Source organism: Lepidochelys kempii, chromosome 19 (genome assembly GCF_965140285.1).
Source record: "Lepidochelys kempii isolate rLepKem1 chromosome 19, rLepKem1.hap1, whole genome shotgun sequence".
In the NCBI taxonomy this organism is placed as follows: domain Eukaryota; kingdom Metazoa; phylum Chordata; order Testudines; family Cheloniidae; genus Lepidochelys; species Lepidochelys kempii.
Window position 1 is genome coordinate 7,657,927 of NC_136398.1, and position 23,557 is coordinate 7,681,483.

Sequence of the window (23,557 nt, forward strand, 5' to 3'; positions counted from 1 at the left end):
CTCCCCACTCTCCTGCTGGTCATAGCTCACCTTAAGTGATCACTCTGGTTACAGTGTGTATGGTAACAGCCATTGTTTCATGTTCTCTATGTATATAAATCTCTCACTATATTTTCCACTGAATGCATCCAATAAAGTGAGCTGTAGCTCATGAAAGCTTATGCTCAAATAAATTGGTTAGTCTCTAAGGTGCCACAAGTCCTCCTGTTCTTTTTGCGGATACAGACTAACATGGCTGCTACTCTGAAACCCAAGATTATTGAAGCAACCCCTGAGTTAGAGGTGTTTGTTTTTTCCAACCATCCTTATCAGCCAGTTGCTATTGCAAACCAGGATGGTGACAGTGCAGCTTCTGAGGAGTTTCTGTGGCTGCAGCTAGCATTACAGCCAGTAGTTCAGCAGTTTATGTACATGTGGTTTAGCTATAGGAGTTAATGCAAACTGATTGAGGATACAATGTAAATGGGGTTATAAGACTTACCCCACAGGAGCCCTGATCCTGAACGGCCGGGTGTCCAGTGATCACAGAACTTAAAGGTGCTTGCAAGAGCTGTTTGAGTCGGAGTCCAATGCCAGCTGCCTTTGCCTGTGTTTCATAGGCCCCTGCCCTGACTCTCTGGGATGCTCAGTAAGGTACAGCTGCATTTCCAAATAATCCGTAAGTTACTGTGCTAAGTGTCATACCACCAGACTGCAAAGTAACCATTTTCCTGCTTTAAATTTATGAAATGTGGTACTGCAGCTGGGAAGCAGAAACGGAATTATTAGAGTGGTCAGCTAAGATAACAGGTCCAACATGTAGCCTTTAAGAGCTACCAGCCTTTTCAGGATCTTGTTACAATATATTGTTCAATCCCCCATACAAAGGAGTCCATATAATTAGAATCAAAATTCTCTGCTTTGTGACTTGCCCTCAAGAGATGCAGGGCACTGCATTTCTGCACTTGCACTCTCCTAGCTTCTTCTACTCTTAGGGTTTAGGTACTGAGTGTTATAGACCAGAATCCAGATTTCAGAGTCTTGTATATTTCAATACCTTGGTCTGCTCTCAAAAACAAGGCAAATTGGCAAAGTGGAAAATCGAGGTAGCATTTAAATCTAGAAGCCAAGAGAGCACTTTATACTTTTCTAGCACCATTCTTCCAAGGATCTAAAAATGCTTTGCAATTCTGTAGTAAGGTTTACCTCCCCTGTGAAGTAGGCATCATCCTCCTTTTGCAGAGAAACGGAAGTGTGCTTTCCAGCTTGGCGGTTTTCCTTTAGGTGAGATTCTCTTAAATCCTTTGATAGTACTAACCTTACCTTGTTGGGCTGTTCCTCTAAGTCATTTATATAATACCTTCCCCGCTAAAGAATGCCCCCAAACCACTGTAAAGCACACATCAAAACCACTGACATGCAGGGATCTCTAAGGTGCAGGATAGTTTTACTAGCACAGTACGACACTATACAATGGTTACAAGGAAGGGAAATAAAATATCCAGTTGAATAAGCAGGAGGAAAAGAGGGACACAGTATGTAGTCATCCAGCGTGAAGAATGGCTGGGTCTTTTCCACTCTTGCAGAGTGCCCTGGGATTTTTATATGGAATGTAATCTGAACCTCTTCTCTATCCTTCATCTGAAAAATGTCTCTCAATACCATTTTAGAGGGCTGCATCCCACCTATGAAATCAACACCATTTCCAATACAATGGGCTTTCTTTAAAGGTCTGCCTTTCAAATACCAACCAGACCCAACACTGCACAGTTTGAAGTCAAAATGTCAAGTGGTATTTTAGCATGGCTGCTTGATAGCAGGGATTGTCATGTTGAGGTTGAGAGAGAGAGAGAATAGTGCCATTGAATCACAACTTTAAGCGTTTAAATCATGTGACAATTGTTTAACAGTTTACTTCTGACAAGCAAAAGAAATTCATGTGGTTTGGCACAATAGGCGGGAGAAAAGACTCATTTAATGAAAGGTTTTATTCCTTTATTGATAAACTCTTTCCAGACTTCGCAAACTGGATTGTTCAGTTAAAAACCAAACCCACAAAAAACTTTCAATCAGAAATCCTCAAAGTCCTGCTTAGAAAAGACAAAGATTAGCTCTGTCCTGGCCACAAAGGAAAAGCTTGCAAACTTAATCCTGGTCTTGGAAACCTAAAGTTTCATGGAATTGACTTTTGAAACAAGATTTTTAAAGATTAATTTACAAAATGCAGTATAGTTATGTGATATGTTGCATGGTGTTGAGATCCGCAGGTCAGCACAGGGTATCTACAAACATCTTGAGCGGATGTCTGTGAAGGAGCTATTTGGCTTCTTTGCATCCTGTGGGAGGGAAAAAAAGGTTAAGAAAATACTAAACTGTCTACAGGGAACATAGCTCAATCCAGCCCAGCGTGCCAATATCCAAAATTACCAACCCATTAAAAAGCCTAAGGGGCAAATTTACTATCTAATCTGCATACTACTACTACATTTGTCCTTTATAACGAATTGCCAGATTGGCTGTTGTCATTTTAAAGCAACAGTGCCTCCCGAAAGAGATTTCCTATAAATCTTTAGTGCCAGAAGTGGTGATATACGAGGGAGTTGACAGGATAAAGTGCCTTAATGGTCAGTGTCATAGCCGAGTTGGTCCCAGGATATGACACACACAATGTAGGTGAGGTAATATCTTTTATTGGACCACAGTAATTCCAGACTAATCCACATTAGGGAATTTATGAGGGGAATCTGCTATGGAAAGGCATGTGTAAATCTAGATGGAGTTTAAGCCACCCATCCACAGGGGCATTCAGAGAAACTAAACGCCTTACTTAGCAGCTAATTGACAAGAATCACTGGCAACCGTGAATTAAAGACACAGTAGGTAATTTTAATTAAAGGTACTTGTCAACTTGGATAAACCTGGGCATTTAGGTGTGATATGTCTCCATTTTGCCCTGCCCAAAAATGACTGAAATGTCTTGTGGCTTTGCTCTTATTCTGATGGATTCTATTCTTTGACATGGGTTAATAATTTAATGGTCTTCACAAATCTCATTTTATCCTTCCCTGACACACTAGCTGCTGGAGATACTTCAGGAACTCAAGAAACCTGTTTGAAGATTAAATGTGACTGGATCTCTAAAAGAGAAGTTCTGAAGCTTCTATCCTCAGGAATTTCTGTATGCAAAACTGCACTGATCTACAAGGAGTGGACTGAAATTCTGCTGCCATTGTGCTGGAGCCCTGACCCCACTTCTTGGCAGGCTGCACTCCCTACAAACAATATTCTAGTAACTCTGATACTGAAAGCTTCGGATTGAAGAGGAGAGCAGGTATGCACTCACCAGTCTTCCTGGTTTAAGAGGTAGCAGCAACCACGCCCACCTTCTGGGCAGCTTCTTTCTTGGCTTGATGAGCCTGCAACACTGCAACAGCCTCCTCCACCTGGGGTAGACAAATGATCAAATAAGATCCATTATCACTCTCCAGCCAAGCCTGCCAGGAAGGGCCTGGGAATTTACCTTTGACCGGAGGGATTCTGGAGACTCCAGCATGTGCAGTAGCTCTGAATTGTCAATCTCTAGTAGCATTCCTGTGATCTTCCCCGCAAGGCTGGGGTGCATAGCTTGGATCAGGGGGAATAAACGTTCTCCTAGGAAAGCAAAGGTCAAACAGATGGTCTTTGTAGAGTGCTCTGAGGGGCTTTGCAGCAATTATGACAAAGAGGGAAGGTAAATCCAGATCATTAACTTTCCATTTCTGTAGCACCTCATCTCAAAAACTTTACCAAGTATATGCACAGAGTACCACTGTGGGATGCTGCCAAATTCAGAGAGAAGGGCAGCCACCAGGTAGACAGCAGTGAAGGCTGTGGAAAATTTTGGCCCAGAAATGCCAAAGGAACTTTAACGTCCATGTAGAGCAGACAAGACACTGGAAAGATCTCCATGTAAACAAACTGAATGCAGTTCTACAGGGCTGAGCCAATGCTACTGGAATCGGAAGCAGTGGTTCCAATGAAATGAACGTTACACCCCCTGCACTTTTAACCATTATCTGTACACACGTTACAGAAGGGATTTAGCTACAGAAGTGTCCAGTTGCTCTCACAAAACTGGCTGGAGTGTCCTTGTTTGTGAAAGACTGATGCTTTCCAACTCCCGTGAAGTGTCCTGAATTAGAATATGCTCACAAGGAATGTGTTTAGCTTCCTTACAGCCGTGGAGGCCTTTCTTCCTCAAGAACTATAGTGTCACTTACCCAGCATCTGTTTCTGCTCCTGGGGAGGGGCAGCAGCTAGCATGGAAGCAGTTAAAGGCTCCTGTCCCTGTACGTGTACTGCAGGCTGAGGTGCCTGTAAGAAGCAACAGGAGAATTCAGTAGTGACGTGTAGAAGAGGAGGGTTGGGTTTTTTGTTTAGAGTCAGCAAGAGAATACATAGGTCCTTCCTAAGGACACACAAGTCCATGGCAGAGCCTGTGCAGCTGGAAAGGCCTGTGGACAAGACTGGTTCAGTGCAGGACTGACAGGGTGCACTTAGTTCACAATCTGTTCAACAATGCAGAGATGTGCCTGGTGACCTCTGTAGAGGGGTCTAGCTGCATCTTCAAGGATCCCTCGACAAAGGCTGTACGCTACCCAGCCTGGCTAAGAGACACTGAGGTGCAGTTGAGGCCAGAGACAAAAGTTGGGGGCAAGGACCCAAGAGCATCCCTGGAAAAAAAAAGAACAAATAAAGGGCCTGCCAGGCTAAAGATGATTGGCTTGAGCTGTACAAGCAGAGCTGAGTACATGGCGGAGTACAGCCAGCTTCCCAAATTCTGCCATCTCTGTTATCAAAGTAATCTGGCCTTTCTAGAAAAAAAATCCACTTTACAGTCAAGTTTAGCTGTAAAAGCTGCTCCTGTAGCTACTACGGTCTAACTTTACCATTGCTAACTGCAAGACAGTCCCTCGTATTACCTGCAAAGGCTGTACTGCTGGGTGTGGGCTGCGGACAGTTGAGGCATATTTATAAGGGGGAACTGCTCTGGGAGCCGGGGCGGTTACAGGCGGACGAGGAGCTAAATTCTGAGCTGCAGTGGCGACGCCTGCAAAGGAAGAATAGGATACCAGATGATACACGTGCACAGAAGAGTGGCACACAAGTCTAAAGCCCACTGTGCTTCTAGCTTGATGCTAACAGCGTGGAATTTGTGAACAACCACAGCTAAGCACCACCACCTTCCAGCAGCAGAGTTCATTCAATGCGGAGCCAAACACTGGTGCAGAACCTGTCTTCTTCATTGACTAGGAGGCAGTGGTACCAAGCTAGAGCTCAGTCCTGGATCATGCTGGACCCAGCCCTGTTTTGCACAGTGCATCCTCGTAATACACACACTTGGAACTAAAATTTTGTGAGGCGCTGCACTAACACAACAGAACCAGCGGCTGAGCAGGCTCCTTACCTGCCAAATTATTCCGAGCTGTGTAATATTCAGTTTGCCGTGTTAGACACAGGTGGGGAAGAGGTTAATTATCCTGCTGCGTGTGTTTCATCCTGCAGCTTCTAACCCGGGGCCCCAGTCAGAGATTAGTTCCTTTTGTACTACAGTGGAAGAGAGCCATCATCACCTCTCTAGAGTTATACCCCAGAAAGCACTGGGCCACCTTAGGAAGGGGCTTTTCTCCAGCACCCTAAACCAGTGATAGATGCTGCTTGTGACACTATTTTCTACTTACATCCCTTCCAACAGAGTGAGCTGGACCTCTAACTCTGGAGAAACCTCCATAATCATACAGAGGGTAGTAAGTGTTGCAGAGTTGTAGAGACAAGTCCCAATTAAAGTGCAAAGCAACCTGTCTGGATTTCCTCTGCTGTGTTATAGCACCAACTGTCCCCAGACCGGCACTGCACCGCGAGGAATGGGAAAGATTGAGGTGCTCTTTTTATCCTAACTTATGCCACCCTAATGTGGGGACCTAGTTCAACTGTGTGCTCCATGCTGCCTCTTGCCATCCACATCCTGCGTCAGTCTTCAGAAACACGAGAGACTCTGCAGCTCCTGCTTCTCCACTCAGACTTGGAGAAGAAAGTGAGAGCTGGACTGCTTACCAACTCTCTGGGCAGCAGGAAGGCCACGAGAGGCCTGAGCATTGCCAGTAGGCGCCAGATGGCGCAGTGCTGGGCGCGGTCCGGACTGGCGCATGGCATTCGGCATTCCTTGGAATCCTGAGAGAAGGGCAGTGAGAGGAAATTCTCAAAATACAAAATGATTAGCAATTCCCGGCCCACCAGCTGGGAGACGTGTGCACGCATGTCTTGAACGAGGGAGTCAAGGAAGGGGATTCAATGGAGAAGTCTTCGTTGTTGCTGTCATCCTTGCCCACTTTGGAAAGAGAGGGGGAATTGTGGCTCTAGAAACCCCAGCAGGCTACACTTGTATGAACACACAGGAGATTACAGAGTATGCCCTGGTAAGACACATGGTATTTCTCAGGGAGTGGCATGGCAGAGCCCAGATTGACAACAGATGTAATCAGGTGTGTGGATATTGCCTAGCAGGGATTTCCGTCACCAGCACGAGTGGGTGTCCCTCGCCACCTGGCAGCCCAGCTATGACCAAGAATGACGTCTAGTCTGTTCTTTGCAGGGGAACAATTACACTTTTCTTCCAACGTCTAGTGGCACACAAGAGCATCAGACACAGGATCAACAGGTATTGTGGAGGATAATCAGAGAGTAAGACAAACAGGTGTCTTAAAGCCACAGCTCTGTTTCCAGCACACTCACCTTGAGGTCTCCCCCCTTGCTGCCAGCGTGGGTTAGGTCTCATCTGCGTCATCTGATTGGGTGCATAGTAAGTTGGTCTGCTCTGAGCCTGAAAGGACGACAAAAACAGACAATGAAGGAGCCATATCTAAGCCAGTGATGTAAAACGTTGTTTACAACTGGTTTTGATACCCTGAGCTCAGTGCTCTGTGCCCCAGAGTCACATGACAATAGCAGGCAGCTGGGAAGCCACAGAACGAATCCCATGGACTTGGTACCTAACATTAGGAGCTGCAGCCTGGCGAAAGGCACAGCAGAAAGACTCAATGGAGTCCTTGCAGCTGCAGTGTCAGAGATCCAAGCCAGGTGATACTGGTAGTAAAGCCACACTGACTTACTCAGCTGGGCTTACCTGGGGCACAGCAGGCATGAAGTACCCCCCAGCAGCTGGCTGGAACTGGTTAATGATTGTGTTGGCAGGCAGGGCTCTCATTCCAGCAATACGCTGCATATACTGATTAGTGAGGTGGGCCTTTCGCTCCTCTTTCCTCTGCGCCAGCGCAACATACAATGGCTTGGAGCCCACAATACGGCCATTCATCTCAGTCACAGCTTTGGTAGCTTCTTCTGGAGAGGAAAAGCAGACGAAGCCAAACCCTTTGCTTCGTCCATCCTCCAGCATCACCTAAAACGAGGATTGACAGAGGGGCAGCATTGTGAAGGCAGGTCCATGTCATGAGGGCTTGGCTAGAGTCATAGCAATCTAGTCAAATTCAGGGGACTCAAGTACTCAGGGATCTTTCATGTGTATCACACAGGAAGGGACTGCTGTCTATAGGGAGTGGGTCAGCCAGTAATGCGTCAATTATTGCTACTTTCAATGAAACCTCTACTTCCTTCCTATTCCCTGCCAATAAAGAGAAGCTGTATGTTTTACCCTAGTGAATCTCCACAACCTGCGGTCAGAGGAGGAATGTTGCAGAGTTGTAGAGACAAGCCCTCAATGAGGGAGGAAAACCACCTGTCTGGATTTACTCTGCTTTGCTGTTAGCACCGTGTGTCCCCAGGCCCACACTGTACTGCAAGGAATGGGAAAGATTCAGGTGCACCTTTTAAACTGCATGACTCAACACTGCATTCCTGGGCATCTCATATAGGTCAGGAGTCACTTGAAACACAAGCGAGTTTGCCATTTCCCACCTCCTCAGGGATGAAGCAAGCATTCAATACAATTCTCAAGTTAAAACACATTTTAGTCCCACTGAAATCCACATCTTGACTGGTCAAAATGTTTTCAGTGCTTAAGAGAACCACAGATCTAAGAATCACCCTCAGCCCCAGGCCCAGATTAGATAACGGCCTTGAAATCTAAGAATCTATAAACCCTGACAATACCTTGGCACTTGTAATAGACCCAAAAGGCGAAAACTCCTTCCTCAGTTTTTCATCATCAATAGTGTCATCTAGGTTCTTAATGTACAGATTAACGCCCTAAAAGAGAGAATACTAATACATGAGGCTAACAATATGGAAGGCAGCCATACCAATGAAGAAATTGCATATTTAGGGAATATTGAGCAACCACATCGAGCTGCCAAACCCATTAAACTGTGGAAATGATCCAAACCCAGAGCTCTCTCCCCTAATAACTATGGGCATGAAATGTTGCAGAGACAAGTCCCAGAGCAAATGGAAAGGAGCCTGTCTGGATTTCCTCTGCTTTGCTGTAGCATCATGTGTCCCCAGTCCTGTACTGCACTGCAAGGAGCAGGAAAGATTTAGATGCAAACTATAGCCTGACCTAGCTTTACCATAAACCACAACCACAGAAGGTGGCCTGATCTCTGCTACCTTTTGTCATCCATGTAAGGTGTCAGTCTTCATCATTACAAGGAGACTACATGCATGAGACTTTATGTTGATAGTCCTTACAAAACCCAGACTTTATTCTCACATCCCACTAAAAATTTCAATCTGTTGCCATAGCTCTGACCCTTGGAGTTCCCTCTGCCAATACTAGGTGATTGCCTTTACCTCTAGAGGTCAGTATTGCAAGATGACAATTGAATAAGCATAGGCATGTTCCCTTTAAGTCCACCAGTACACTTCTGCCTGAAGATGGGTCCCTGCATCCAGAACCGGCGCACACACTCTCTTACCTGGTACCGGCTGATTCTCTCTTGTTTCAGCTGCTCAAACTTCCGTTTCAGCTCTGCCTGGCGCTCTACTTTCTTCTGTGCCCGGCCTACAAATACCATTTTTCCATTAATATCCTTTCCATTCATTTCTTCCACTGCCTGGACAGGGGTTCAAACAGAAAATTCCTGTCAAATAGTGAAACAAAGTGGCAGCTACTCCTATTACTACCAGTTTGAGTGCCAACAATCCATCCCCCTCTCCTGTAACATTACATTTGTGTTGCATCTAAATAAAGGCTTGGTAAAATACAAACTGAAGTTGTCAGCAGGAACCATCCTCACACAGCTCACTCTAAATTCTGGACTCACAGCAGAGATATGTGAACTTACAGACAATTATTCAACCCTTGACTACAGGGCCAAATCTTGTAAGACCTACTCTGAGGAAAGAGCATTTCTGAGCATCATGCCAGCTCCAGACACCTCCCCAACTTCCCCGCACTTTGTCTCCTGGTGTAATGGTCCCTGATTAGATAAAATTCCTGCTATTGATCCAACAGGATACTGTGCAGATCTAGTAGTCTGGGGGGAATGTGGGCTTTAACCTTGAATTTCCAACTTGGTGAAGTGCAGAAGCTGTTCAACCCAACTCTGGACACTTTCAGCTCTAAGCTTTTCTGAGGACCAGTGTTCTCCATCCCTACTCTAGATGATGGCTTCCCATGCTTATTTCCATATAAACACCTGACTAGAATGAAAGCAGTTTCGTACCTTGTTGGCATCTTCATGTTTTTCGAAGCTCACAAACCCAAAGCCTTTGGACTTTCCAGTGGGATCTGTCATCACCTTAACACTCAGTGTCTTGCCTGTTGCCAAGGGACAGAGTTAGCAGGGCATTAGCTACACTACGTTTCCAGGAGAGCTTTTCAAAATCAAAACTAAAGCCGCATATAGCGCCCGGCCTTCTGTCATTCACTGTGTCCCAGCCTCTGCCTCCTGCCTGACAGCTGCCCACTCTCTCGGGATTATCCTGCTTCTCTGCCCTCAGAGCGACTCAGAAGTAGCACCGCGGTTGGCAGTGCCCCCGAGAATTACGATGGGGGTACAAGGTTTGCCGCTGCAGCAAGAGCGTATTTACCGTATTTGCTGAAGAGCTCTTTTAGTCTCTCATCATCCATGTCATCCCCAAAATTTTTAATATAAACATTGGTGAACTCCTTTGCTTTGGCTCCCAGCTCAGCCTCCCGCTCCTTACGTGACTTGAATCTCCCAACAAATCTGAAAAGAAAAAGCGGGAGTCTTGGTGAGAAAAACTCATTTTCAAGGGTGGATGTGTGATTTGCAGTGGGCTAAAAATGAGTGTCTGCTAGGAGCTGGGGGAAGATGTAGCAGCCCAGAGATCAAGCAGAAGAATCAACTGTCCTATGGTGGAGAGGCGGCAGGCCAAAGGTGCCCACCCAGCTCTGCAGTGGAGAGTGTAGGGCAAGGATACCCACCCGGCCCATTAGTGGAGAGGTAGCAGGTCAAGGCTTGGCCAGGGAGATCCACCAGCCCTGTAATGGAGAGGTAACAGGCTATGGCTTGGGCAGGGAAACTCACCAGCCCTGTAGTGGAGAGGTAGCAGGCCAAGGCTTGGGCCAGGAGAACCAGTAGCCTTGTGTGTCCCCTGTTAATACCGAGATGCATCATGGTTCATGCGATCGTTGCTGCTTCTGGCTGTGACACTCACACTTTGCGGTCGTTTAGCAGCATGCCATTCATCTTCTCGATGGCTCTGTCTGCAGCATCCTGGGTCTCAAAGTGCACAAATGCGTAGCCCTTAGAGCCATTCTCATCACACACCACCTACAAGTGATGGAACAGATCAGACCATCAGCTCTGCATTAAGACAGACCATATTAGTTACAGGATAACAGCAGAGACGTCCTCTGTTTCCCTTGATTTACACAGAAGGTATGAATAAGAAAATGGGGTCCTGGTTCTTGACTAGGGCTCCTTGGCACGATACAAATAAATAACGAAGACTAAATACTGAAGAGAAGCATGGTCCTGTGGATAGGAAGTTAGGCTAGGAGTCAAGAGACTTGGGTTCTGGTCCACAATGTGCCACTTAGCTGTTATGTGACTTTGAGCAAGGGTACTTCATCTTCCTTCCTCAGCTTTTTGTTCTGTAAAGGAAGGCTGATACGTATTCCCTCTTGTGAAGCATTCACATCTGTGAATGAAGTGCTCTCTACAAGGATAACCCGGACCTAGTATTGCTGATGTACTACATACAACAGCCAGAATCCCAGATTTAAATCATATGCCAGCTACAACCCAAACATTAACCCACCCTTTCACAGCCTGGAACTTGTGCTTTTGCTAGTATCTTCAACTGCAGAGAACAGAAGCTTTTCCATTTGTTGTGTTTGCACAAGTGGCATGTCAACAAGGGAAAACAAGTCATGCCAAGGGACGGAGTTGGCAAGGCATTTTAAGAAGAGGCTTTCAAAGCTGTGAACAGCTTTGTGCCTTGACGATCAAGATCAAATCTAATTTTAATGATCCTCCCTCTTCTGCTCAGTGATGTCCTTCTCTGTTCTGCTTTTGGAGATTCCCTTGCCCAAGCATGGTGGACATCCCCGCTTTCCATCCCTTGTTGTGTGTGTTTAGTTGGGTCAAGTAAGGGCGATAGAAGGTGGATTCTGAGACAAAGATGGGTGTTGCAGTGGGGGAGGTTTAGATTGGATATTAGGAAAAACTTTTTCACTAAGAGGGTGGTGAAACACTGGAATGCGTTACCTAGGGAGGTGGTAGAATCTCCTTCCTTAGAGGTTTTTAAGGTCAGGCTTGACAAAGCCCTGGCTGGGATGATTTAACTGGGAATTGGTCCTGCTTTGAGCAGGGGGTTGGACTAGATGACCTTCTGGGGTCCCTTCCAACCCTGATATTCTATGATTCTATGATTCAGGGAAGGTACCAAGTCTCACCTTGCAGGACAAGATATTCCCAAATGCTGAGAATGTGTCATAAAGTGCCTTGTTGTCTATGGATTTGTCCAGATTCTTGATGAAGACATTCCCAACCCCTGACTTCCTCAGAGAGGGGTCCCGCTGAGACCACATAATGCGGATGGGTTTGCCTTTGATCACATCAAAGTTCATGGTGTCTAGAGCACGCTCAGCTGTGAAGAGAAGAAAGTCAGGAAGAACAAGCTTCTGCAGCATGACAAAGGAGAAAGGTCACTGCTGCATTAGTCCTACAACTTTCTTTGAATCACTTTCAGTTTATGTCGTCTCCTCCTGAACACTTAAGGGACAAGGCCTAGGTGACATCCTTTGGCCAGTAATTCCATTAGCTAACTCACCTTTATTGTAAGATTAGACATTTAAAAATTTTAAAAAAAGAGAGACTCCATTGCCTATTTTAAATTGACGTCTTTGCAGCTAGGTCATTAGACATGTTTACAAGACTACATTACAAGGGGTTTAGTATAGATTATTTTTCACAAGAGTGATAGCATGGTTTAGCAATCGGAAGACAGGACTGGGAATCAAGACACCTTGGCCTTGTCTCACCTAGGAAAAACAAAATTCTTTTGTCAATCAAGTTTGAGCTAACTTGGTTGAAAATAAAGGCCTGTTTTCCTAGTCTAGACATGGCCACTGTTCTTCCACTAACTCACTGAATAATTGTGAGCCTTAGCGTCTCTCTACGCAAAATGCAGGTATTTACCCACTTTTGTAAAGTGCTTTGATATCTGGGGTGAAACATGTCATGAATACAAGGAGGGGTGAGGAAGTAGTGAATCAGGAAGGTCTTTTTCTTCTACATGGAGACAGATGGGAGAAGTTGTTTTCCTGGGGGAGAGGGAAGGCATGGTGGTAGGGAACAAGTGGACAGACAGGATGATGCATCTTTAATATTTATACATATTCAGTAGGGCTGTTGATTAATCGCAGTTAACTCACATGATTAACTCAAAAATATGAATTGCGATTAATCAGTTTTAATTACACTGTTAAACAGAACACCAATTGAAATGTATTAAATATTTTTGGATCTTTTCCTACATTTACAGATATATTGATTTCAGTTACAACACAGAATACAAAGTGTACACTGCTCACTTTATATTATTATTTTTGATTACAAATATTTGCTCTGTAAAAATGATAAACAAAAGAGATAGCATTTTTCAATTCACCTCATACAAGTACTATAGTGCAACCTCTTTATCGTGAAAATGCAACTTACAAATGTAGATTTTTTTTGGTTACATAACTGCACTCAAAACTAAAACAATGCAAACTTTAGAGCCTCCATGTCCACTAAGTCCTACTTCTTGTTCAGCCAACTGATAAGACAAACAAGTTTGTTTACATTTATGCAAGATAATGCTGCCCACATCTTATTTACAATATCACCAGAAAGTGAAAACAGGCATTCGCATGGTATTTACGTTCCAGATATGCTAAACATTTGTATACCCCTTCATGCTTCAGCCACCATTCCAGAGGACATGCTTCCATGCTGATGACGCTTGTTAAAAAAATAATGCATTAATTAAAATTTGTGACTGAACTCCTTGGGGGAGAACTGTATGTCTCCAGCTCTGTTTTACCTGAATTCTGCTATATATTTCATGTTATAGTAGTCTTGGATGATGACTCAGCGCATGTTGTTCACTTTAAGAACACTTTCACTGCAGATTTGACAGAAAGCAAAGAGGGTATCAGTGTGAGATTTCTAAAGATAGCTACAGCACCGGAGCCAAGGTTTAAGAATCTGAAGTGCCTTCCAAAATCTGAGAGGGTCAAGGTGTGGAGCATCCTTTCAGAAGCCTTAAAAGAGCAACACTCCGATGTGGAAACTACAGAACCCGAACCACCAAAAAAGAAAATCAGCCTTCTGCCGGTGGCATCTGACTCAGATTATTAAAATGAACATGTGTCGGTCTGCACGGCTTTGGATTGTTATCGAGCAGAACCTGTCATCAGCATGGATGCATGTCCCCTGGAATGGAGGATGAAGAGACATATGAATCTTTAGCTCATCTGGCATGTAAAGTATCTTGCAACTCTGGCTGCAACAGTGCTTTGCAAATGCCTGTTCTCACTTTCAGGTGACATTGTGAACAAGAAGCCGGCAGCATTATCTCCTGCAAATGTAAACAAACTTGTTTGAGCAATTGGCTGAACAAGAAATAGGACTGAGTAGATTCATAGGCTCTAAAGTTTTACATTGTTTTATTTTTGAATGCAGTTATTTTGAACATAATTCTACATTTGTAAGTTCTACTTTCACGATAAAGAGATTGCACTACAGTACTTGTGTTAGGTGAACTGAAAAATACTATTTCTTTTGTTTTTTACAGTGCAAATACTTGTAATAAAAAATAAACATAAAGTGCATACTTTGTGTTTCGTTGTAATTGAAATCAATATATTTGAAAATGTAGAAAACATCTAAAATATTTAATTAAATGGTATTCCATTATTAACAGTCTGCTTAATCGCACAGTTAATTTTTTTAATCGCTTGACAGCCCTAATATTCAATACTCTGCACAAAACCCTCCTAATGCCTTGTAAGGCCTAGCTTACACTAGAAATGATTTGCCAGTATAGCTATACGAAGGCACAGCTTACACCATTGAGAGTGCTTCTGCCAGCATGGCTTATACCAGCTCCCCCAAAGAAATAAACCCTACCACAAAAGCACTTTGCCAGTATAACAGTCTACACTAGGACTTCTGCCAACTTAAAAATGTTGCAAAAAAATCATACCCCTAACCAACATTGCTATACCAGTGTAGCTGCAGTTATACCAGCAAAAAAGTCCTTTTGCTAGCATTGTTTATTCTGTTTGGGGAACTAGTTTAAGCTTTACCAGAAAGAATTCCTTTGCCAGTTGAAGCTGTATTTTCACAAGGGGATTTCCTGGTATAGTTCTACCAGTATATCTATGCTGGCAAACCCTGTTATGGGTAAACGAGGCCTAAGAGAAGAGGGATTGTTCTTCTTGTTGGTGCAGGGACAGGGAGAGGTACATAAACATGTGTAATATGCTGGGAAGGAAGTTTGAGACGCCCACGTAGCCTATGGGGCAAAAATGTTGCTTTAGCAACCCATTCTAAAGATCGCATCAGAGAGGGATAAGAAAAATCAGAAATAAATCTGCATATTGTAAACAGAGAAGCGTATCCATCTAAATTCTAAAACCTCAGCAGTGTAGATTGACTTTTAACCCACTGTAACCCCCCTACGAGATTCTATTTCTGTTATCCACTGGTGTATTAAAAGGACCATTACATATGCACATCAGGATCTTGTTCATAAAATTAAGATGCTCAGGACACACTTCTATGCCAGAAAATACTCCCGCAGTATGCAGGGGAAGAGAAAGAGGACACTAATTCCCAGTATGAGGCAGGGGGAAAAAAGACGATGGACCTGCATTAAGTCAAAGAATACTCATGAGATAAGAAACCTACTTTCCCAGGTTTGTTTGGCTTCCTCTCAGCCCACCTTCACCCACATGCTAGAGTAAAAAACTCTGAACTGGATTTGAGGTTCCATGTTTTTTTCTGATGGATGATTTTCCATATTTAGATTCAGGGCCTCAAAGAAGTGAAAATTGTTGGCTAAACCGTAGCAGCAGCAAATTCAAGAGAAATGTGATTTTAATTGTCTGCTGGCTACACATGCCGCTTACTGATCTCTAGCTGCAGATGAAGGAGAATCTAGAGAATCCAACATTTTCTATACAACAAATTATCTCATGGATTATCTTCTTGTCTGCATGGAGCTCAACCACCACAAAATTTGCAATAAAAGTGACCAAGACCCCCTTGAAATATTAGTCTGTTTGAATTCCTATTTGTAGAAATGTTTCTTAAATGAGAAGTTTCCATCTGCTCAGAAATGGCTTTTCTATTTGCATGATGTCACAGGCTCCCATTCTCCTCACACAGCTGAAACTCCCCTCTCACTTGTTCCTGAACTACACGCTTGCAAAGGAAAGGGAACATGTAAAACTGTATAAGAGAGAAAAATACCTTTGCCTTAGGGGCTCGGCTAACTTTGTTTAGTCAAAAGGGTTAAATTGAACCAACTGGTGTCCTCAATTTATTCCTCAACTGCTACAGTCTGAATCAATGCCATTCTTTCGGCAATGTGGAGTTTACCACAGTCCATTTCCAGTGGGCACTTCAAAAGGCAACTCAGTCCAGCTTGTTGAATTTGCCAGCATTTATTTATAGCAGGGAGAGGTCCTCCAGAGGCATGTGTTGGCAAGGACACAAACTAATGGTATATACCATTTGTAGTTGAAACAGGGTTTTTGTTGAAAGGTGACAAGCAGTTTGAAGCAAAGACATGCAATCAGAATGAATTCTGAAACTCTACGGCAATTATTGAGCCACAGACTAGTTAGGACCCTACTTGCATTATTTCAGCTCTTCTACTGTTAGTAGCTAGGAGCAGAACTTATTGTGCTGCTGTCTCTGTTAATAGATTAGGCCACAGTATCGCTGTCTGCGGCTTGAAGTCGGCTTAAAGACCCATTGTAAGCATTACAGTGAGGGTCCAAAATAGATTCTCCCGGTGCTTTAGGGAAGTTTACATCTCCATCCGTGGATATGACAAGGCACAGTCACACCATTTTAGTGAATGGGCATGAGTGGCTTGAATTTGCCAGAAACCCTACCTCTGATTCATTTCCCTGATCTAGAAAAACACTTCCACATTTACTTCTATTTAGGCCAAAGCTTCAGCCATTTCAATCCCTGTGTCTGTTTCTCTCCTACTGATTCCTGGCATCCTTCCAGCAGAATCAGCTGCAGCTGACACAGTGCTGCAGTACACACTCCCTTTTCTAACCGCTTAACCCACCACTCTCTTCTGTTTCATGCCTGTTCCTAGTGAAAACGACTGAGACACTCCCTGCCGGAGACTTCACAGTAATGCCCCCCTTCCCCGCTCTCTGCTCAAGTACTGAAACAATGCTGGAGTTAGCCACCATAATGAAGGCCCATAAAGGCAGGTAACTACAATGCAAAGTTTCAGCCATCAGAAAGCCAGTACTAGAGTTTTACTCTGTAAGGATAGCTGCCCCAGGGACCTTTTGTCCCTGTTCATTACCACTATGTCTTAAAAAAAAAAAAAAGAGAGAGCCAGAGTTTATCCACTCTGATTTATTTACCATTGGTGAGTTTAAGACTGGTTAGGCTCATTCTCTCTGCTTTTCTGTATGTTCCTTGATCACAGCTCATATGTTAAACTCTGGAAAGTCAATGAATTGATTCTTCATTTAATGTCCTTGAAGAAAGATTTCATATACAGTTTGGGTCATCCTAATGGGGGAGGCTTGCAAAAGAATTTCTTTGTAGACAAAATGTTGGGTATTGTCAGGGACACTGAAGGAGAAGGAATAATTGGACATGAATAATTCATGGGGCCCATGACAAGTGGTGGTGGGGCTCAGTTAGAGGAGGACATTGAATGAGGTAAGAAGTCCTTTGCATACAAACTTCCCCGGGCTTTCTTAGCCCTGGTCTACACTACAAAGTTAGGCTATGTCTACGCTGGCAATTGAATGACAAAGCTTTTGTCTTTCAGAGATGTTAAACCCCCACCCCCTGAAAGACAAAAGTTTTGCCGCGACAAGTGCCAGTGTCAACAGCAAGAGCTCCTGCCGACAACACAAAGGCCGCTCGTGGGGGGTGGAAGTTTCTTGTCGGCAGGAGAGCCGACAAACAGCGGCTACACTGCACGACTTTTAGCAGCACGGCTGTATCAACACAGCCATGTCGCTAAAAGCTGCCTAGTGTAGATATAGCCTTATATTGGTATTACTGCGTTGCTCAGAGGTGTGGAAGTCCACACCCCTGAGTGACACAATTATACCAACCTAATTCCCAGCGTAGACAGCATGTCAGGGAGGTGGAGTACCTACATTCTTATTAGAGAGACAAAGTAGGTGAGGTAATAGCTTTTATTGCACCAACTTGCAATAAAATATATTACCTCACCCACCTTGACTCCCTAATATCCTGGAACCTTTTGCAAGCCGATCACATTGTACAGTTCTGGAAAAGCCTCCCTTCAGAGATTTCTGGAAATACACTCACTGTCTCAGCAATAAGAACCAAAAGTCAACAGACTGGTCACACTGCATTCCATCTGTTGACTTTTCGTTAAGATTCTTTGGGGGGGGATGATTTCTCTTCCCATGGACTTCTGTAACAACTTAGCTATACACACAAGTCCATATGAAAGTTTGTCTGTTGAATTATTAATGTGTTTTTAAAACAAACAAAAAATGCCCCTGGCCATGACAGACTATGAAAGCTGAACTACAGCTAAACACACATGACACATTCAATTCCTCTTCTAATTATGAAGCTGAAAGAATTTTCTTCAGTGTTTTAGTCAGAAAAAGAACCAAGTGAAAGGCCATGGTTATATAACCAACCTAACCACCAGCCAGAATACTGGAGCATTCTCTTGGTCAGTCTACCTACCACAGTACAACATGCTCAGGATTCGACAGTCACCCATTACTATGCCATAGAGATGTGTAATCTAAGGCAGTATTACTCTTTCCCCAAGAACAACCCTTCTCCAACAGGCAGATCTTTGATGTTGCCCAGCCAACACAGTGCCCACCCAGAAGATCACTATTCCACTGCCTGGTACCATGTAACTAGCTAACAAAAAAGTCTGTAAAAAAGCAGAAGGTCTGCACTTGAGATGCAAGTGTCCTGGGTATAGGAAGCATGGGCTAGTGATTACCACACAGGAGTGAGTTCTGACTCAGATTCCTTGTTCTGATAAAGACTTGCCACATGACCTTGGGCAAGTCAACTTCTGAGCCATAGCTTCTGGACCTGCAAAATGAGAATACTTTCCTCACAGAGAGGTAGAGGCATGATTGATCTGTATCTGTAAAGCACTTTGATCCTTGAATGGAAGGTGCTGTGGACTATTATAGATTCTTTCCTCAATTATTTGTTACTATTTCATATGCATTGAAAAAACATCTGCAAGTACTTTGAATACAACTTCTAAACAAGCAGTCTGTTCTCCCTCTAACTCTGGTGAAATACTTTTACCTTGTGCTAAAATGCTACTCTGGAACATCTTACAATAATATTCAAACCGTAACAGAGATCGCTTACGGCAACAAAGTGGCCAGTACTACATGAGCATCCTTCCTTCTCTGTGCTGACACCAATTTGTCCTTTCATGCAGTGTGAGGTGGGTGCCATCTTGAAAGGGGAAAACAAGAACTTTTTTTCTGCTCTTCCATGACAAGTCTTGGTTACAAAGAGATCGTGATGTGCCACCAATGGCCTTGTCTTTCCAAAGTATGTGACAATATTCTGTTTCATGGAGTAGCTGTCTCTTGCTCATGCAGCCAAACAGCATGTGTAGTGGGGATCACCAAGTAGCAGAAATTTAAAGCTCTTCAGAAGAGATCCTTTTCATGAAACAATGGGGATTTGGGGGTTTCTCCTTCCAATACATTTCTCAGTGACTAGGCTTCCCATGTTTTAGTCATTTGGCCTCCTTAACCTAGAAGTAACTAGACACCTTCTACTGTGCCAGAGTATTACTTCAGCAGAGACTTTCTAGAATGCCTGCTGCCTCACTGGGAGCCAAGTATGAAGCAACCCCACCCTCAAATACCTGCCTATTTATTGCAGTGAAAAGTGATCTTAAAGTATATTGGAAAGCCACCTGTCTTCTACTTTTTATGCATGACAGGGCATTTTTTTTTAATAGATCAAAGAGAACGCATAACTAATCACTCATATACGCTCTAAAAAAGCAACACTTTGCCCCTTATAGTTTCATGTCTACTTTCATAGTACTCAAGGGCCGCTTTAAAATTGTCCTCTGCTCTATCCCCTTCTCAGCTTTATAAAAGCTAAAGTGAGAAAAAGTTTACATAGCTACATTTTCCTGCATCTCTTTCTTTCTTCTAATGAATACTCAGACTATGTCTCTGTTCATCAAATCTGACTCTCACTTGGCCTTGTTTCCACTGCCCGCTTTTCCCCCCAACCCTGAGAGGGGAGATAACACCTACCTCTCCCAGCTTATGAGGATCAGTTAATGTTTACAAGGTGCTGTGAACACAAAAATGTTCTATAAATGGTAATAACACAGGAAGTTACAGGACTAAGAAGGGAACCATGTGTACAACCTCAGACTCTCTCAAATCCATCCCTTCTTGCTGTTAAGTCTTAAACCACACCGTACATTGCTTGGCCTGTGTATAAAGCAACTTCAAAGGCTCCATGTATGAAAAAAATAACTGGGCTATGAGGCAGCTTTTTAGTAAAACATCAATAGGTAGGAGCAGAAGAGTCATTTAAAGCAATCAGCACCACTGGGGAAAAAGGCGAAGATGCTACCCTGGGGTCTCATGTATCAGGAGACAGGATGAAAACCCAGGGCAGCATAAAATCAGGGCCTCACTATTCTAGACAAGAATTCAGCCCAATAGGCTCTGCTTCTCAATAGGTTTAGAGGAATATATCTGTTATGTAGTAACTATTCTATTTATTACAGATTAGAAAGCTCATGATTCAAGGACCATGTATTCCTTAGTGTACCGACAAGACTGTATTCTTAAACCTGAATCTAAGGATACAGTAGAGTTCACATGTAGCTGAAGTTTGTGCAGTTGCAAATTAATTCTGGATGAAAGTTAAAAGTTCACCACCCTAGAGGCTTACATTATGTAAAGATGCTGCTAAGCCACAGCACCAGACCACACTTAGCCCTTAGGTGTCTGTAATGCAAGACTGTGGGAACTAGGGCAGAAAATGCTGACCCAGCTTTTTCTCTGGGTATGGACATACTAAACATTGACCTCCTCTGCCCCATCCTTCTCAAAGCTCTGGCTGCTGTGGGCCAAGGATACCTCCTTGAACAGAGCCTAAGCCAGGCAAGGCACCATCAGCACGTCATGTGAGCAGGGCGTGTATTCCTTTTTAAAAGGGTAGAAAAGGCATCAGTAAATGCTGCATTTCAACTTCACAACCAATAGCAAACTAGATCAGCCAACAGACAGTTTACCCACAGTATGTCTATACTGCATTTTAAAACCGTGACAGCGTCTTAGAGACAGGGAAGGGGGTGGGCTTCAGGGCCTGAGCCCAAACATCTACACTGCTGTTTATAGTGCTGTTGCAAGAGCCCCAGTCTGAGGATCCAGTCTCAGTCTCGCTGCCATGGGTTTTACAACTCAGTGTAGATATACCCCCAGACACTACCATCCTCAGCTCACTGCACCGCCCAAGTCTCACTTAGAGGATGGGAGTGGGAAGACTCCTTTACAGTCATTCAGACTGAAGGTCTGACTAGCCTTCAGCTTCCTTCAAGGTGACTGACTGGATAAAGACCCAGGCACGCAGCTTAACGCAGGACAATTCAGGGAGGGAAGCTGAGGAAGATTTCATTCTCAAATGAGTCAGAAAAAGCGAGTCCATAGAAGCTGATTTTTGGCAAACAGAAATACTACTTAACTGCTTCCCAGAGGTGTTGTGAAGATTAGTTAATGATTGCAAAAGACTCTGAAGATGTGAAGTGGTTAATATCATTCCAACTTCATAAGGAGTAACAGAGTGGCCATGAAGTTGCTCACCCCTGCCATTGTAATTCACAGCTAGGTGATTGTATGGAGACTTATACAAACAGCAAAACAGTTCAGAGAACAGGCATTTATGTCCAACTTACCATCAGCTGGCTGCTGGAAGTTGACATAGGCATATCCCAGGGAGCGACGGGTGATCATATCCCTGCAGACTCGGATGGAGAGTACAGGCCCAGCAGGGCTGAACTTCTCATATAACATGGCCTCGGTGACATCAGGGTGCAGGTCGCCCACATACAATGACGCCATTGGGTAGCTACTAGCAGCCGTATTCATCTTCCACCCAGCACGCACTCCCACCAGAAACTAATTTGGTTTTTTAAGTTTTTTTTTTTAAACAAAAAAAAGTTTTAGAAACTAAAACAGGGTATTTACAATTATATTTTTTTTTTAAAAAAATCACTAATTTTGGACTAACGGAAGCTGAAGTGGGAACAAGGGGTGGGAGGGTCCCACTCAGGGCAGGAGAAAAGACTAGAAGAGTCGCAGAAGAAAGTAGAGGCCAATGGGAAGTCCGAATAAGATCAGTGTGCTCTGGGGATTGGAAAGTCAGAGCAGCAGGCTGGAGGTCCAGTGCAAGAGAAGCTTGTGGGGATTTGGGGGGGGTGGAGACAGAACTGTGTGGAAGAGGTGTGTTTGATGATCTCAGGCCCTGAGAGAGGAAGAGGGGAAGCAGCAGGATAGAGAAAAGGCCTAGAAATAGGCACACAAAAAAATTAAGACTTCCACAAGAAAGGAGTCCAAACCCCGCCACCCACCCAACAACCAAATCCACACTGTAGAGGTTTTCCACCTTGCCTTAGTTTCCAAAAGCAAAATGTGCCAATTAAAAAAAAAAGAAGTATTTCTTTTTTTTAATATATTATTATTTCTTCTTCCAAATCCTTCAGACCCAAAGTCTGAGGCCACTGTTTTGTTTTATTTTCTGAGATAGAAAACTTGGACAAAAATAAAATAAACTTTGCAATATATAGTGATAGGGGTCCCCCCCCCCCTCTTCTTTAAAAGGAAAAGGATATGTCCTTATTTTTATATAAAATACACCCCGGCTCCTCAGACTAGAACACTAAACACCAGTTTGGAGGAGCCAGGCAGGGCGGCACGGGCAGTTCCTTTCCCGAGGGGAGGACAGGCGGTGCGATGGACGGCACAGACAGACAGACAGACACACACGGGGGGGGGGGGCAGAGACCCACGTGGAGCGAAGAGGGCGCGGGCGGACAGACAGACAGACAGCCGAGGGTGGGGACCCGCGGGCCAGAGGCGGGGAAAGGGTCCGGGGGCCGAGAACAAACACCGAGGGGCCAAAGGGCCAGACAGCCGGACCCGGGTCTGGGAGACGGACACACCCGATAGGCGGGTGGGAGAGAAACGTGGGACCCGGACAGACAGACCGACCCACGGACCGGGGGGGAGCCGGACGGACCCACGGACCGAGTGGGGGGCGAAGGGCCCGGACGGACACGCGGACCAGGGGGGGCTAAGGGGCCGGACAGACCCACGGACCGGAGAGTAGGGGGGAGCCGGACGGACCCACGGACCGAGTGGGGGAGGGGAGCCGGACGGACCCACGGACCGGGGGAGCCGGACGGACCGGAGAGGGGGGGGAGCCGGACGGACCCACGGACAGGGGGGCGAAGGGGCCGGGCGGATACGCGGACCGGGGGGGGGCCGCTAAGGGGCCAGACAGACCCACGGACCGGGGGAGCCGGACAGACCCACGGACCGGAGAGGGGGGGAGCCGGACAGACCCACGGACCGGAGAGGGGGGGCGAAGGGGCCGGACAGACCCACGGACCGGAGGGGGGGGGGGAGCCGGACGGACCCACGGACCGGAGAGGGGGGGGGGAGCCGGACAGACCCACGGACCGGGGAGGGGAGGCGAAGGGGCCGGGCGGACCCACGGACCGGAGGGGGGGGGAGCCGGACGGACCCACGGACCGGAGGGGGGGGGGGAGCCGGACAGACCCACGGACCGGAGGGGGGGGGGGAGCCGGGCGGACCCACGGACCGGAGGGGGGGGGAGCCGGACGGACCCAC

The 23,557-nt window shown here is 45.1% G+C and overlaps 1 protein-coding gene and 3 non-coding genes across 7 annotated transcripts; all 4 read right to left on the reverse strand.

The window, feature by feature from the left end:
- Positions 1–1,964: 1,964 nt before the first annotated feature.
- Positions 1,965–23,286, reverse strand: PABPC4 (poly(A) binding protein cytoplasmic 4). 4 transcript variants are annotated; one of them, XM_073317463.2, is made up of 15 exons: positions 21,601–23,251; positions 11,840–12,033; positions 10,597–10,712; positions 10,006–10,145; positions 9,639–9,733; positions 8,889–9,026; positions 8,125–8,220; positions 7,142–7,414; positions 6,751–6,838; positions 6,073–6,189; positions 4,941–5,068; positions 4,239–4,332; positions 3,500–3,630; positions 3,323–3,422; positions 1,965–2,315 (listed from the first exon to the last, which is right to left on the reverse strand). In XM_073317463.2, exons 1-14 carry the CDS (start codon positions 21,791–21,793, stop codon positions 3,336–3,338), a joined length of 1,890 nt encoding a protein of 629 aa, XP_073173564.1. In that variant the 5' UTR covers positions 21,794–23,251; the 3' UTR covers positions 1,965–2,315; positions 3,323–3,335. The 4 variants fall into 4 exon arrangements, 3 of the variants coding, with proteins under 3 accessions (XP_073173564.1, XP_073173565.1, XP_073173566.1); XM_073317464.1 differs by lacking the exon at positions 11,840–12,033 and having other exon boundaries at positions 21,601–21,719; XR_012155608.2 differs by lacking the exons at positions 1,965–2,315; positions 3,323–3,422; positions 3,500–3,630; positions 4,239–4,332 and adding an exon at positions 5,426–5,565 and having other exon boundaries at positions 4,982–5,068.
- On the reverse strand, positions 5,768–5,901 carry LOC140900605 (small nucleolar RNA SNORA55). Its single transcript, XR_012155674.1, has one exon. It is a non-coding gene; the product is annotated as a small nucleolar RNA SNORA55 (small nucleolar RNA).
- On the reverse strand, positions 7,701–7,836 carry LOC140900606 (small nucleolar RNA SNORA55). Its single transcript, XR_012155675.1, has one exon. It is a non-coding gene; the product is annotated as a small nucleolar RNA SNORA55 (small nucleolar RNA).
- Positions 8,390–8,515, reverse strand: LOC140900607 (small nucleolar RNA SNORA55). Its single transcript, XR_012155676.1, has one exon. It is a non-coding gene; the product is annotated as a small nucleolar RNA SNORA55 (small nucleolar RNA).
- Positions 23,287–23,557: the final 271 nt, after the last annotated feature.